The sequence below is a fragment of the Chelonoidis abingdonii genome, chromosome 11 (assembly GCF_003597395.2).
Source record: "Chelonoidis abingdonii isolate Lonesome George chromosome 11, CheloAbing_2.0, whole genome shotgun sequence".
Classification (NCBI taxonomy): Eukaryota; Metazoa; Chordata; order Testudines; family Testudinidae; genus Chelonoidis; species Chelonoidis abingdonii.
The window spans coordinates 41,102,615-41,119,094 of record NC_133779.1 but is presented as its reverse complement, the minus strand read 5'-3'; the positions used below and the strand labels follow the sequence as shown (position 1 = coordinate 41,119,094).

The window sequence follows — 16,480 nt, the reverse complement described above, 5'->3', positions numbered from 1 at the left end:
CACTCTCTGCTCCGTCCCCACCTGAACAGCTGAGATACCTGCCCAGGAGCTCGACCAGATATTGGGCGAGGGGAAATCTACTGTCCTACCCAAATAAAAGGGACTTGGTGTCCCTCCTGCCTGGACTGCACTGAGATGAAGGGGCTTGAGAAGGGTGCAGAGTTTTATAATTGTATCTTACTCCTCCTGAAGCCTGGAGGATTATATCAGAGCTCCTTCCTAGCTGGGCTGGGGCTGCCGTTAACCAGCCTAATGATTGTAGCAGGCAATTAGAGCTAGAAAGGTGGCTCTGGAAAAACTACAGCCTGCTGCATTCTGCCTCTTGCATCGCCCTCCTGTGAGTAAAGATCCTACCCTGGAAACTCAGGTGATGCAGGAGACAGAACTGGGGCCATGACAGCTCTGCAGGACGGAGTCATCAAACTGCAGGAAAGAGAGTGGGGGTGAGTGGTAGAGTCACTTGTCTGATTAGAGCTGCACTTCAAAGTCCCCATCACTCCTTCCCTGCCGGGTCGGCTTGAGCTGGGAGGGGCAGACGGGAACTGGCTCCGCATGGCAAAATGCCATTAGTTGCGTGTCAGAAGAGGGCAAAAAACCAACAGGCAGTATCAGCCATAGGAGAGCGGCCGTCCTGTGTGCTGCCTTCTCCCGCAGCCCAGTTCCCCTCTGCACTCCAAGTGTTTGTCCTTGCTGGTCCCTCTCCAGCCTGCTCCCGTTATTCCTTAGCTAGTGCTATGGCGGTTTAGACAGTTCACATGGAAGACTCGCTCCTCAACACAGCTGCTGTACGTTACGGTGAAGCAGAGATTGCTTCCACTCGGAGAGGAGAAACTAGCCACTGCTGGGAGGGGTAAAAGAAGATGCAGCTGGAGAGTTAGATTGAGAGAGAGGAGGTTGGAAGGTGTGTGTGGGGGGGGGGCCTGCTGCTCACTGACCTGGCCTTGCCCAACGTTCCTTATCTCCAGGACTGGGCACAGACACAACTCAGTCAACAAGATCACTTCCTGTGGGAAAACCTTTGCTCCAGCATGAACCGCTGTGCCTGAACAGAGGCAGCTGCTGCCTGCCAGAAACACGGCCCTGCATGTAAACACCAGCCTTTGTATTCACTTTTCCTTGCTCTTTAATTGCCTACAAAGGGCATTTGCAAGGAAACAAGATCTTTGTTCACCTGGCCCTACTGCTGGTTTCCCCACTGAAAAGGATAATCCTGGTGACAGTGCAGTGGGGGCTGCCAGGAGATTGGTGGTTATACAGCCAGGGCTAGGATTGACGGGGCTGGAGCAGGTGAAACAAGAGCCCTGTTTGGTGCAACTGCGCGGTTAGTACGAGAGAGAGAAATGCACAATAGGAAATAAAAATACAACAGATGGTGCTGGTTACCATGAGACACACCCATTCTTTAAACGGAGTCTGATTCACCATTGTGTGACTTTCCCTGTTAGAACTCCATTGATTTCCAAAACCAACGAGGAGTCCCTGTGGCACCTTCGAGACTAACAAATTTATTTGGGCATAAGCTTTCGTGGGCTAGAACTCACTTCATCAGATGCATGGAGTGAGACATACAGGAGCAGGTATAAATACATGAAAAGATGTGAGTTGCCTTCCCAAGTGTGAGGTCACTCTAACGAGACAATTCAATTGACAGCAGGATACCAAGGGAGGAAAAATAACTTTTGAAGTGGTAATGAGAGTGGCCCATTTCAGACAGTTGACAAGAAGATGTGAGTAACAGCAGAGGGAAATTAGTATTGGAGAAATTAGGTTTAGATTTTGTAATGACCCAACCACTCCCAGTCTTTATTCAGGACTCCTCGTTGTTTTTGCTGCTACAGACTAACACGGTTGCCGCTCTGAAACCTGTCTCCAAGCAAGGCATTGATTTCCATGTGTTTTATACCAGGAGTCCAAGCACAATGAACTGGCAATAAGTAAAATCAGGGTTTTTTTAAAACCATGCTTCCTGCCCTGCCATCTGCAAGGTTCCTTCCAGGCTCCCCAAAGCAGCAGTGTGATTGATGTATTCTGACTCTTGGCTGTGTTACTCGTGTGCTAGCTTTAGGACAGCGATGGGTGCGGCATTGCAGGGAGCGAGTGGAGATGGAGACCACATTGCTGGATTAACAAACCTTGAGCGTCACGCTATTAAAACACGGCTGTGTTCCTGAGCACACAGCAATGGCTAAAATACAGAGTTTCTCTCTTTAAAGTAGGGTGTGATTGTGCGGGGTTATTCACCGCTCTCAGGAAATGCCAGGCTAACAACCTGTTTTCTGATCTCAAACCCCCTTAAGCCCCTTTTTTCCCAGCCCTGGGAAAACCACCTACTTGTTAAATTCCTTTCCATTAGAAAGAAACATGAAGTTGTCGCTCCAATGAAAAAACAAAACGTACGTGACACCCCTTTCCAACTGCCAAGCTGCGTGCAGGCCTTTTCCCATCCCACTTCTTTATAGTGTCTAAAGAAGGTCTTTGGGGTGCCCAACTACCTTTGAGGATCTGGGACATTTGCATTTCAAAATTAACCACCACTTCCCACCGACACAGTCAATGTCACTGCGCTTTGCTGCAGTGTCTTTCCGTTTAAAGGGCAATAGTCTTCTAAGCTACCTCACACAGACTGACCAGAAAGTTTAAGGGTGGAAGATTTCTCGCCCTTCCATCTGGCCAAAGAGATCACTGACCTGGGCTGGATGAAAAAGGCAGAGGAAGGCCAGTCTGGTCTGAAATCAGGAACTGGCTGGCAGATTCGGGGCTTGGAGAGCAGCGGTGCTGTAAGAAAACAATCACATCCACCAGGAGATAAGGACAACAGTATCCATGGGAGCGTGAAGCACCAGGGCTTCCTCACCTACAGCTTCTAAGCCTGGAGCCCTCCATGTGCAGCGTAGGGGCAAGTGTGGCCATTGGACACGTCCATCTTTAATAGAAAGGGGGTAGCCAATGGAGGCTACATGGCTCCTATACCTGCCTTCTGGGATGTCAAGACCCACAGTCTCTGTGGCCTCACTTCCAAGAGCTGTTGGAATTTGTTCCACTGTGTGCAAATTAGACATAGCCCCAGGCAAGTTAGCAACATGGCAAAATAGGAGAGCTCGTAGCCACAAACATCGAGTACAGAAAGTCACTTGGCTAAAGTAGGCAGAATGCCCTGTTCTGTGCCATGTGCTCACAACAGGAAATTCAAGGCTGTTAGGTTTATGGAGCAGCATTCGTGAGTTTCATTCCCACAACACCCCTGACATTCATGCCATTAAGGCTCTTGGGGCGATGGATTGAATATATTAGACTCAGCCCATCTATTGGCAGATGCTGGAGTTGCTTTCCTTGTGCTACACAGCAAAATGCATCCTCCAGCTACACTGACCAGTGTAAAATCCCATCCACAGACAGAGCCCCACGAATGACCTAGTGAACATCTCCCATCCAGCCGGGGACCCTGTTTAGTCAGACACTCCCATCCTCAGCACTAAAACATCCTTTTATTATTATGGCCCTCGCCATGCTATAAATATATTTAACAATGCACAAAAATGCTACATATTAGCCAAAAAGTACCTCCCATTCTTTAAACATAGGGAAATAAGTTATTTTGCAGGAAACATTGTAAACAAGAGGCTTTTTTTCCCCAAAGTAAAGTGAACCAGAGTTTCACCGCAAGGCAAGGAGCTTATTCTTTTAAATAATAGCCCAGAGTCAAATTACGAGTGTAATTGCTTGGCTTGTCTGTAGTTTGCAGAATAACAGCCAGTGAAGCCTTCAGCAGTCACAGAACAATCATTCCTATAAAGCGGTAGGGCAGTTATCAGAATTCAGGGGGTCAGACTCCCGAGCTACCTGCGGCTCTGAGCGGAATTCAGCTGATCCTTCACAGCGATGGCATCCTTGAGCAACCTGTCGATGCTCTCAAAATACACACTGCTGTCCATCATGTTCTTTATGGCGCTGAAACAGATCAGGTGGAACAGGGGATGCAGTTAATACCTTTGAGGGCTTCACTGGTTTAGAATATACATGCACGCCGGCGAGGGGATGGCTAAGGAGGATTTACAGCTACATTTGGCATTTTGCATCTTCAAACACTAGCTAAAGGGTGGATTTCTTGGGAGAGACTGGCAGGTCTGTATTGCCCTCAACAGCCGAGGAAGAAAGAATGCATCAGACTCAATGAAAAGAACTAGACCTGACAGTAACATTTCAGAGAGCCGTGCCTGCTGTCACCATGCCTCAGGTCTGACTCTCTGCTGAGATGGGGCCAGTTAGTGCCAGTTGTGGCTCAGTTCATCACTGCCCTGAACCTACACCAGTGCCAAGCGAGTGCAAACTGCCTCCACTCTGATTTCTGCTGCATGACACTTACTTTGCAGTGGTGCAAATGGCTCCCCTGGGCACATGGGATGGGAAGGATGAACTGGGCCTTGTGCTGGTGGAATGGGGGGTCGGGGGCAGGAAGCTCTTACAGAATCTTGTGTGTGAGAGCATCCAAGCAACGCCCATAAATGGAAGCGTTTGCCGTTGACTGGATTTTAAATCAGAGGCCAAAATGTCCAAGTCGAGGTGCCTAGAGTGAATCCATAATTAGGCTCCCAAATACTAGTGGCTGGATTTGGAGATGTGCTGAGCACCGACAGCTCCCATTAATGCCAGGAAGAGTTGAGGGTGCTCCCCCTCTCTGGAAGACAGGCCCCCTTTATCGAAGGAACTATGTGTGCAGGTGCCTGGCTTTGACCTGCCAGGTTTGAAAACAGGAGCTACGTTTAGTTCTTAAAATACTTCCCCTCCCCCCAAAGGCTCAATCATCGAACCAAGCAACTGACCCCCAAAATAACGAACCCAGCTTCTCGTCACTGACCAACAGGAGCATGGAATACCTTGGGCACCACAGTGAGCTGAAATGGGGGTGAAAACACACCTGTACTGTGAAATCACCAGGGGAGGAGGAGAGAGAACAAACTGAGCCTCCTTGCTAGCTCCTTTGATTTACCACGGGTTTTAAAAAGGGAGGGTGGTCGTCCCAGAGAAGTGCAAACGTCAGCGCTCTCCCAGCACCCTGCCGTACCTGCAGGCGTACTCCACAGTATAGATGGCTCCTTGACTCTGCTCCTCCCAGCTCTGCATGTCAGCCTGAAAGGCAGATCACGGGGAACACAGAATGAAACTTCTTGTCAGGAAAAGTGAAGGCGCCCCTATGTACTAGACAGACATACCACCCACATCACACACACAACTAGCACCAAATGCAGCCCATTCACTGACACGCTACATAAGCATATGGAACACCTGAAGAAATGGCCACCTGTGGTCTAGCAGGGAGACAGTGCAGTTCAATGGTTAGAGTAGCAGGTTGGCAGTTCTGCTCCCAGCTGTGTTACTGACATGCTGAGTGATCTTGGGCAAGTCATGTTTCCTCTCTAGGCGTCAGTTTCCCTATATGTAAAATGCTCTTTTCCTTCCTTGTAAAGTGCTACAGAGCAGGTAAGAACGTATCGTTAGCGAGGCTCGCCTGGAAACGCACTGCTCAGCCAATGATACATACTACACATAGGTCTTTAATTCTGTGTAGCATTTAATTCACTGCCATCCCCTGCAACATCCGACAGCCAGATGTCGCCTTCCTTGTAGGCTTCCCTGTCCCCGTCTCTCACAACCTCAAGTTCTCATTGTTTCTAGCTGAGAACTGACAGCAGGTAGACCGAATTCAAAGCTGAGGTTACAGTAAATGTTGTGCACATTAAGAACATGAATCCCACATCACTTCAACCTTTGGGCTCTGCTGCTTTTTGCTGGGCATCGCATTATGAGTCCTCCTCCCATTTTAAAGGCTAGCATCACCTCGGGGGCTTTTTCCGAGAGCCATACTCAGACTAAGAGTGCACTGGTTTTGTTTTAAAAAGCCGCTTCTGCCTGGAGCTAAATACTTTGCACAATCTGGCAAAATTTCTCTTGGCCGTGAATGCATCCATGACACAACTGAGAGCCAAGGTGAGGCAGGGTCATATCAATGAGCTGCTAAAGCAAATGCTACTGATCGTCTAGAAGTTCCAAAGCATTCCACACAGGTGGTACGTCCATTCCAGCTGGTGCAGCTACCATTAGAGCTGACTCGGTTCCCATCAACTCCAATCCAGAGCTCCAAGAGAAAAACAGACAATCAGCTTCTTTCACAATTCAGGAATCTCATAGGAATTGTTCTGGTGAACATTTTTACAACCTGCTTGCAAACAGACTTTTCCATCCTCCAGTCTGCTAAGAAATCCCAGTGCACTCAGAGCCTGAGCATAAGTAATGACTAATACTATTAATAATAATAATGCACATTCCTATAGAGACTTTCATCTGAAGGGCTAAGTAAGTGCTACACAAACCTTGCATAGGATCACTTCATGCAAATCTGATAAGCTGCAACTCTGGTGTGGAACATAACAGCACACAGCAACATTATGGAACAGCTAAGAACCGAAAGTGAAAAAAGCAGATCACAGTGAAAAGGCAGATGAATTTAGTGAAAGGGGGAAGATGGAAATGATCCATACTTACATTTGGTCAGAATTTGTAGGCTTAATTTGTAAAATTTACAGACGTGCCTAAGTCATTTAGACACTGTTGAAAATGTTACCCAACAAACTCTTGTCTCTGCAAAAAGTGCCAGGGGATCGTGAATGATCACTAGTGATCACAATGGCTCTCACCCCAAACTGGCAGCACCGTGCTGCTTAGCACCACTCTGGGACACAGGCTCACTCGTGACTCAAAGGGAAGAGTACCCCAGTAAAAAAATCCCCAACACTGTTTCTGCAGCAGGTAGTTGCTCCTTGAAGATTGCCAGTTCAAGTACTAACCTGGCTCCACGCTGCTCTTAGCTCTGTTCTAGTTACTTGTGAGAGCCAACAGAGTAAGAGTAAAAGGTGACTGGGCTGGGCTGAAACAGTGGCTGAGGTAGAGGCTGGGAGACAGATGGAGGAAATTACAAAGCTCCAGAGACTTTGGCCCCAGTGTTCCCTAGCACTAGTAGATTTCCAACCTTGCCTTGTATCTGAGGCCAGGCCACGATGTCCATTCCCAGCATTCTCGCCACTTCCTGGGGCTTTCATGTTCTTAATTAGGAAAAAGCCTTTCCGCTGTGTGCCTGTCTTTTTAATCTTTTCATGACATCCTCTCTCAGAATTCCCAGGGCACCCCTCACATAGGGTTTAATAGCTAAAGCCAGCTAATGATATGCAATAGCGCTAATGATGAATTGTGGTCACCCAGCAGTAAATTAACAAGGAGCTCTACACCCCTGAAAGATCAGGGGAAATCCCCAAAGGCAGCTTTGTGCAGCACAAGAGCAGAGCTTAGCAATGCAGCTCAGACACAGCAAGGCAGCTTGGGCCCTGCATCTCGCTGTATCTTACCAGTGAGGTGTTAAGTCTGCCTGGAGAGCTTGAGATGGATGAAGGTTTAAGATTATTTTTAATCAAATCAATGAAAGTCACAGCGGTGACCTTCTTCCTGCACCAACCTTTCCTCCCAAATCACCCCCAACAGTTTATTCCTATTTAAACCCACTGGGAATCTCTAAGGCCCTATCTCCAGAGAATCATATGACCTGGAACAGACCAGGCCTATTAAGTCCCATCTAACCCATCTCCGAACCTGTGCAGAACTTTCCCTTACAGCAGATTTTCTAGCATTTTGTCCATCAGTTCTAAAAGATTCAAGTGATGGGGCTTCCACTGCTTCCTTTGGGAGCTAATTCCTCAGTCTACTTCATGGGAGACGCTCAGACAACCTAGAGAGAGTTGAGAGCTTCAGAAGCAGGGGGTAAGGATTTGGACTACAGTCAACGTCACTTATGCTGCTCAAAACCTGCTCTGTAACAGGATATTTTGCTACATGGCATGGAACTGAGAAGGAAGCAGGTCAGTTCTCTGTACCGGAGAGGATCTTTCACAAACACAAACCACTACAGTAGCAGAGATCTCACTCAGTCACCCAGAAGACATGCTCAAGACACAAACCATGCTTTACCAAGTTTCTATATGCTGGTCGCTGAGAACATGCTTCGCTAGATGAAGACAAATAGTTTTTAAAGGTCTAATTTCCTTTCTACCATTTCTGTTGCATTTACTTTTTTCATGTCAATTTGGAAAGTAAAATCAGCCTGGTCACTTTCACTTTTGTCTCTAGCGAATTTCACTGTCTGGTTTTTGTGTGTAGGTTTCTAATACCACAGGGCAATGCCAAAAGAAAAAACTTTCCAAAGAAGTAATCAAATCAATCAATCAATCAATATATTTCTTGAGAGAGAGCATGGTGTAGCAGATAGACCACTAGACAGGGACTCAGAATACCTGGGTTCTATTCCTAGCTCTGCCAATGACCTGCTGTGTGACCTTGGTCAAGTCAACTCCATGCTCTGTGCCTCAGTTTCCCCTCATTTTTTGCCTCATCTCTCCATAACTGAAGATAACTCCTTTGTAAAGGGCATTATGATCTACCCATAAAAAGTGCTACATAATAGCCAGGCATTATTTAAGATCTGCAGGGTGGAGGCTGTCTCATACTCATAATACAGTATGGACAGTACTTAACACAACAGGTTCCGACCTCGGTCAGGGCCTCCGGGTGCTACTGTGCAAACAATAATATTCGTATATACTCTCCCCAACTCCTTTTTCCTTTCACAGAACCTAATTTTTGAGCCTAAATTAACTTGAAATGGACCCTTTCAACAATAGACCCTTTCAACAATTTTAAAAAACAATTTGGAAGAATTAAAACCAAGTCAATAAGTCATCGTGGTTTGGAGCAAGATAAAACCAGACAGCTCTTCCCTGGAGCACAGCCTGCCTAACGCCCTCAGCAAGTGCAAATTATTCTGTCCTGCCACAAAGTCAACAGGCCCTAGCAGAGACACAAAAAGAATCCACCTTGCCCCAATTGAAAGCTTTCTCAACGATAGTCAAGCCCCTTTCCTGTTTGAAACAGCGCCACAGGAAGCTGAATAATAAAACAAGAACAAGCTCAAGAACAGAAGAAACAACCTGACCACGGATTTGTAATTCTGAGTAGCATTAAGAATGCTCAGGACACTGCGTCCTTTAGTGAGCTCGGTAAGAGGGGGGTTACACAGAACTACACAGGAATGGACCCCAGCAAGTAGGACTGTGCGTTAGCGAACACAATGTTGTGTTGTTTATCATAAACCGTTCCTCCTTAGTTCTCGGGGTCAGGGGGGAGGCAACCAATGCTGAAGATGCAGAGAGAGAACACTCACTCTCCTCTGTAGCCAGCACAGTCCCAGCTGCAATGAATAATTCTCTTTTCATCTTTCTCCTCCTCACGCCACCATTAACAACCAGGCAGAAACTCAGGAACTATTTTAAACACCTGAAGAAGCACGAAACCAAGACAATAGGCCCCATTTTGCCCCCTGAAGTCAGTGGTATGATCCTGGTGCGAGCAAAATCAGAATCAGGCCCATTTAGTGGGTGAACTATATTATTCAAGTGACATCAAGATGCAAACAATGCAGAGAAGTGGAAATAACAGTGTGCGCAGACATCACATGATTACTAGAGACTCATGCCTCATCTGGGAAGGAATCTTGTGTACAGGATTCTGGAGCTACTGACACTAATCTTCAATACAGAATGAAGACTACAGAAGATTTAGGAGGTATCTGGGGGAGGGTGGAACTGAAGTGGATTCTCTCAAGCCCCACAGCTCACCCCAGATACTCTAAGGATCCTCACTACCATCCTTTGTGGGTATGTCTACACTGCAAAGGCAGGTGTGACCGCAACACACCAAGGCATACCAAGCCTAGCTTTACTCTAGCCAGTCTGGGTACCAACAGCAATGAAGCTGCAGCAGCATGGGCTAGCGTCCTGAGTACAAGCCCACCAGGGAGCCTGAAGACATCCTCCCCGGCTAACCCGTGATGCTGCTGCTTCACTGTTATTGGTACCCAAACTAGCTAGACTGGAGCTCGCTGCAAGCACACCTCCGATTGCAGTGTAGACATACCCTATGAGACATGTAAGGATGGGAAGACTGGGTCAGTTCAATGGTCCATCTACTCCAGTATCCAGTCTTCTGACAGTGGCTGGTTTCAGATGCTTCAGAGGGAATGAACAGAACAGGGCAATTATCGAGCGATCCATCCCACCATCCAGTCCCAGCTTCTGGCAACTGGAGGTTTAGGGACACTGGGAGCATGGGGTTGTGTCAGTGACCATCTTGGCTAATAGCCATTGATGGGACCTATCCTCCATGAACTTCTTTAGTTCTTTTCTGAACCCAGTCATACTTTTGGCTTTCACAACATCCCCTAGCAATGAATTCCACTGGCTGACTGTGTGTTTGTGTGAAGAAGTGCTTCCTTTCGTTTTACACCTACAACCTATTAATTTCATCAGGTGACCCTTAGTTCTCATGTTACAAGGAGGGGTAAATAACACTTCTCTATTCACTTTCTCTCCACCACTCATGATTTTATAGACCTCTACCATCTCCCCACTTAGTCATCTCTTTTCTAAGCAGAACGGGCCCAGCCTTTTTAAACTCTTCTCATGTGGAAGGTGTTCCATACCCCTAACCATCATCACACTCCACATCTAGTCCACGAAGGCCCCCTTTGACCATGCTGATTCTATACTGGGAAGCAGAGGACAAAGCAGAGCAATCTGACATTCATCTGCTGCCTTCGCAGAGGTATTAGGGAAATTATTTTCCTCCCTTTTCAGGCAAAAGTCACTCCTGAGTCAGGACTGGTGGCCAACGCAGGAGAGGGATCAAGCAGGGCATCAAGCCCTCAATGCGTGCATGTGAATGCGTTTAGCTGTGACAAGAGCATGGGCAGAAATAGGGACAAGGCCCTCTGGGTCACTGAAATCTGACTAGATGACAGTCTTCTTTTTGTGGGAGGAAAGTGAAAAATGACAGCTATCTTGGCTAAAAATAGAAGGGACAGCAAGTAGCTACCAATGTGAACTCAAGCAACCTCCAGAGAGGTCAGTGAGTTTTGAGGATACTCATGAAGACGACCCTGCCGAGCTGAGAAAGTCAGTAAATAAAAGATTTAGAAGGCTCCTCCTCAACAATCCACCCCCCACACACTGCCTAACAACATGCTGTGTGTCTCATGCATTCACCTCGCTGTCTTTTCCGGTAGGGTTTCAGTGTCCCCCTCCCTTCCTTGGCACAAACTGTTCGATGCTGGCACCCAAGCTCTTCTCTTTGCATGGCTTGGCATACAATCTGCTCAGTTTTCTTTTGCTCAGGACACATTCCCTGAAATTGGGCCTATTCTGATTAAATCAAGGTGAGTGACAGCTTGGGAATTGTATTACAAACCTGTCCCCCATGTCCTGGTGATGTGACCAGATTAATGTTGCACTACACATACATATACAGCTCTATATACCTCCGCTCACATACAGAAACGTACATAAATAGTTAATAAATAAGTGAATAATAAAGTGCCACAATCTGGGTTAATTTGGAAACTAAGGCTGTAAAGCAAAGGTGAGAAATGAGGACTGACAGTGCATTAGCATAGACACAGAGCAGTAATCTATTCAGGAGGCATCACTCCTAATGAATCATGACTGGCAGGAAAGGGAGAAGGACACCAGGGCTAGCATTAAAGTGTCAGCACTCCATGTTTCTGAGGAAAGGGGAAGCGCAGCTGTGGGCTGCAATTCATTAGTGTCCTTTGCCTCTGGTGGGCTCTTTTTACTCTTTTCTCTCCCCATATTTTATACAGAAAATAAAAACACCTTGCAGCACAGCCAGGGGAAATGAGATTTAACATCTCCCCTCTCCCCAGACAAGGCAGGTAACTCATTTTCCTTTGTCTCTACGTATGGGCTGTCACCCAGTGGTTAGAGCCAAGGGATGGCAGTCAGATTCCTGGGTTCTTCTCTTGACTCCGCTACTGTCTCAGAGCGTGAACTTGGAAAGGCATTTCACTTCTCCTAGATTCAAGCTGACGTGAGGGGAAACATGTCACTCATAGACAACCCCCAGCCTTCACTGGTCCAGGGAGCAAGGAATTGAAACCCAACACCATTCTCTAGGCTCCCCCCGGCAGTGCAAAGTGCAGCCACTAGAGGGCCCTGGCCAGCTGCAAAGTCCTTTTCATTCTGTTTTAGTCCAAAATGAACCCAGCAGCAACTTGGAGCTTTAAGGTCAACCAAAACTGGGAGATCTTCCAAGGGGTTCTGGTCACTTTGGGTCTACTACTGCCAGCGACTATCTGAAGCAGCTTATTATGTTACACTACTTTGCCCTTCTGAGGATCCTTTCATCTGAAGTTCTCAAAGTGCTTTACAAACATTAATTAGATAAGCTTCATAGCAGCCCTGGAAGGCCAGTCATACCATCTCAATTTTACAGATGGAGAAACTGAGGCACAGAGCAGCAAAGCAACTCTCCCAAGCCACAGAACAATTCAGTGGCGGACCCAATAGAACCCAGGAGCTCTGGGTCCCAACCCCTTTCCTCTAACCATTAAACCGTTCTCCCACCTGGACTTGATTATCCTGTTCTCTCCCACCTCACAGAGTCAGGAAAAAATGGCCAGGGGTGCTAGTGTCATGGGGAGCAAGGCAGCTTGCATCCTGTTCCTGCCAGCCCTGGACTCCTGACCCAGACTGGCTCTCACCTTGTGCTGGGCTAGCTCTGGAAGGGAGCGCCTGACATGCTCCTGCAGTCGGTACAGTGCCACGGACGGCTCGTTGGCCAGGATGTACATGCTCTCCGTGAATTTGTCTGTAACTAAAATAAGCAAAACAGCAGCATTATTTAAAATGGGACTAAACTAGGAGAAGGCAAAGCTCCAAAACCCTTTGACACGTCTAGCCTATCAGCAGGTACGTTAAAGCAAAATCAAGCTAAGCACTGATTTCTGTTTAGAATCTTTCCCCCCCAGACTCACAGCACAGCAGCAGGGTTTACTGTACCCTCTGAGGCGCTGGAATCTGCTGGCCCTTTTGGGTTTGCTAGCCACAGATCATTCAGGGAGGTCACTTGCAGTCCTGTAAGACCACTTGCTTTTCTGGGATCAGTAACATCTTTGAACAGATTCTGGGCATTTTAGCCAAGCCAGCAGATTAGCAGAGCCTAAAATTAATCTTGAAGGGAAAGTTAGCTCTTGTTCCAGTACGGAGCGCCTGTGCAGCCTGGGAGCTAATGGCAGAAAGGGGGTAATGACAACACAGAAATCTAGACTGACCTCAGATTTGAGGTTCCCTTTCCAGCTGCTCACCCAGTTCCATGCATCATGCTCCTTACATCTCAACAGCCCCCATGGAGATCCTAACAGAGTTTGCCAGGAACACACAGTAGCATGCAGTCAGTGTGACGAACCCACCATATGGACATGGCTCTGGGCCACAGAGTGCCTTGCCAGAAAAAACCCTAGAGAGCTACAGCACAATGGTTTTAAAACCCAGTAAACTGCTTTGACGCAGGAGGTAAACGAATTCCCTTCCAGCCCTGCTGATGTCCCATGACCAGCTTTTAAAGCCACTATATGCTGTTTCTTGAACATGCTGTATCACCTTCAAGCTCTCAGTTCTGAAGGCTGTGCATCACACTGTCCCACCACCTCTGTGATCTCCCCCATCCATCTCCCAAACTTCCTCTCCTTCCATTCCTAGCATTGCACTGTCTTTCTCACCACCCGCTGTGCCTGGAGCAAATCAACTCCTCTCTCTTCCTCCTAATAGCACAATTCCTTTAGGAAACCTTTCCCCATGGATATCCCCACAATGTTCTTTAGAGAGGCAGTATGGTATAGTGAGTAGGCACTGGACCAGGGCTCAGGAGACCTGAAATCTATTCCCAGCTCTGCCACTGATCCACTGTGGGACCCTGGGCAAGTCACTCCCCCACTCCAGGCCCCCCACCCCCTTCCCTTCTCATCCTGAATCTCTCTCTTTCTGGAGCACTCTCTCACTATGTGTTTGTACAGCATCTGGCACAAAGGGGCCTTGGTCTTGCCGCTAAACATGACCACAATACAAACAATTGACAACATCTTTCTTGTGATTTAAAATGTTTTATTTATTGAGCACAGACAGCGTGCCTAACCCCATACACAAAGGGGAGACGTGAGCCCTGCCTTCTGGCTCATAAGCTCCATATCCTGTGAATTAGACTGCAAGCTTTTGGGGGGAAGAGCGTGCCTCCTCTTTGTGGGTTTGCAATGCCCCATGTACACCTACAGCTATCTGAAACACAAAGATCAGAGAGGGTTTTCAGAAGTAACCTTTCAATAGTGGATGTAGTTTTTTTTTTTTAATCACAGCAAAAGTAGTGGGTATTTTTTTGCCATATTTAAATAGCTGGTTTATGGCTCAGCTAGTCCTGAGCCCATGCATAGCGTGAGCTGGCTGATCTTTTGGAACTGAATATATTTTTTTTTTTTAAAAGTTCCTTTTAAGCCAAATAGTTTTCTTCGCCAGCTCTCAGCTTTTGTTTCATTTATGAGTGTTCAGTTATTGCAGTGTTTGCTGTTAGCCAACTTTCCAAACGGCGTGAATATAGATGTAGATAAATGCTGAGCTTTGCAAAACAAGTTGTAGCCACGTGCCAACTACATGTTCCAAAAAAGGATACGGACACTCACTACTCATCTGACTTGCAGATGTGAGGCCATTTTGAGTTGGGGCTCACACAATGTGCTGTGGCAAGGAGGGGAGAGAAAGAGGAAGTAGCAACTATGTGACTGTTATTAAGCACAGATGAACAGAGCCTTGGAGGGTAGGGCACTGGAATGTGAGATTCAAAAGGGGATTGGACAGTTATCTGGACAGCAAGGATATCCAGGGTTATAATAGTTAATGCTAATAAAAAAATTGGAAGAGATATTAAACCTCATGCCTCAGATTTACGCCAATCTCTAATGATTAGAGATCAAGATGAGGTGTAAGGCAGGCCTGCATCTGCTACTGGAAAGTTCTTACATCTTTCTCTGAAGCATCAGATATTGGCCACTGTCACAAACAGGATACTGAATGAGATGGATGCTAGGGCGGATCCAGTCTGGGATTTCATAGGAAATCCCTTTTACTTCCTGACTCACACCTTTGAGGATCTCTGTGGCAAGATACTTTTACAGACACCTTCAATCTGTGGCCTTGAGCCTTTCTTGCACATCCTGCCACTTCATATCAGCTGCCATTGTGTATTTCCAAATGCCCACAAAGCACCAAAGCCCAGAAGTGTTATTTTTTTAGGCCTTGTCAACACTGGGGTTGTAGTCACCAGTGTAAACCACCTAGCACGGACATAGTTTACACCAGTGCAACAAAACCTGCACTAGTGCATTTTATCCCAGTTTCCAGGTACCTGCTTCAAATTGGGCTGCAACAACATAAAGTCGTATCTGTACTAGTGAAGCTAAACCAGTAGCAAAAAACCCAGGTGAGGTTCTTTTAACCAAATCCTTCCTCTCATTTTAATTCACATGTGAAGGCTCTGCCTGCTAACCCCAGACCTGCAGCAAGTCAGACAGCAATGGATTTAATACACTGCAAGAAGGCAAGGCAGTCCACTGAAATAAAAAGTCAAACATTTTAAAATGTATCTATCTTTTTCAAAAACTGCTCTTTAAATGAACCACAGGAGCAGTCTGCAGAACTCCTTGCTGCAGGAAGCTCAGCTTAGGAAAAGTGAAAAAAAAAAAATCAGGATTTATGTGAAGAAGAGACACAAACTAGCAATGGTCAGGGGACTCCTTAGGCTACAATTGTCAGGCCCCCGGCCCCCACAGAAACCCTACAATTGCACGACCCACGGAGCTGGCCTGGGGCTCCATAACTGCCCAGCCCCAGCACGGAGAACGCCCTATGACCACCAGGAGGGCGGGCTGGGGCCCTGTACCCGCCGAGGGGGCTGCCCTGAGGCCCGGGCCGGCCCCATCCCATCTCGGGGAGGCCACACAAGGGCCTTATAACCCCCCCCCCATCCCTGTCCCTCTCACCCCGCCCCCTCGGCACTTCCTGGGCCCCTCTGGCCCCCCACCATGCCCCGCCCCTCGCGGCCCCCGGGGCTGCTCCGCCCCGCCCCGCCGGAAGCCCTGGCGCCGCCATTTACCTTTTTTCACCTTGAGCTGCATCTCGGTCTCCTCCATCGCTGGCGGGGGGCGAGGGGGTGTAGCGGATGCCGAAGCCGGACCGGAATCCCAGCCCGGGGGCAACTTCCGGCTCCGCGGTGCAGCGCTCGAAATGGCCCCTCTGGAAACCGCGCGACGCCGCAGAGGTTCCGCCTCTTGTCTTGCTCCCCCGCCGGCCCCTGTTGCTGAACATGCTCTAGGCCCAGGGCCGGTGCAACCATTTAGGCGAACTAGGCGGTTGCCTAGGGCGCCAAGATTTGGGGGCGCCAAAAAGTGGCGCCCCCCCCCAAATTTTTTTAAATGGTTGCACCCGCTGCTGCTGGAGGGGCTGAGCTGCCGCAGCCCAGGGTGTCCCCCGGGTCAGGGCGC

At 47.8% G+C, this 16,480-nt stretch overlaps 1 protein-coding gene across 7 annotated transcripts in view; it reads right to left on the bottom strand.

The window, feature by feature from the left end:
• Positions 1 to 16,219, bottom strand: part of LOC116836496 (BLOC-1-related complex subunit 8-like) — a 78,269-nt gene extending 62,050 nt beyond the window's left edge. For 3 of the 7 annotated variants that reach the window (XM_032800659.2, XM_075070944.1, XM_032800573.2), the window contains exons 1-5: positions 16,093 to 16,218; positions 12,656 to 12,768; positions 5,063 to 5,127; positions 3,841 to 3,948; positions 2,688 to 2,775 (exon numbers count right to left, since the gene is read on the bottom strand). In XM_032800659.2, coding sequence (XP_032656550.1) covers positions 2,733 to 2,775; positions 3,841 to 3,948; positions 5,063 to 5,127; positions 12,656 to 12,768; positions 16,093 to 16,129 — 366 coding nt within the window. In that variant the 5' untranslated portion in view covers positions 16,130 to 16,218 and the 3' untranslated portion in view covers positions 2,688 to 2,732. Of the gene's footprint in view, positions 1 to 2,687; positions 2,776 to 3,840; positions 3,949 to 5,062; positions 5,128 to 12,655; positions 12,769 to 16,092 lie in introns of those variants that run through there. The other 4 variants (XM_032800168.2, XM_032800312.2, XM_032800484.2 and 1 more) reach the window with 3 other exon arrangements.
• Between the last annotated feature and the right edge of the window lie 261 nt (positions 16,220 to 16,480).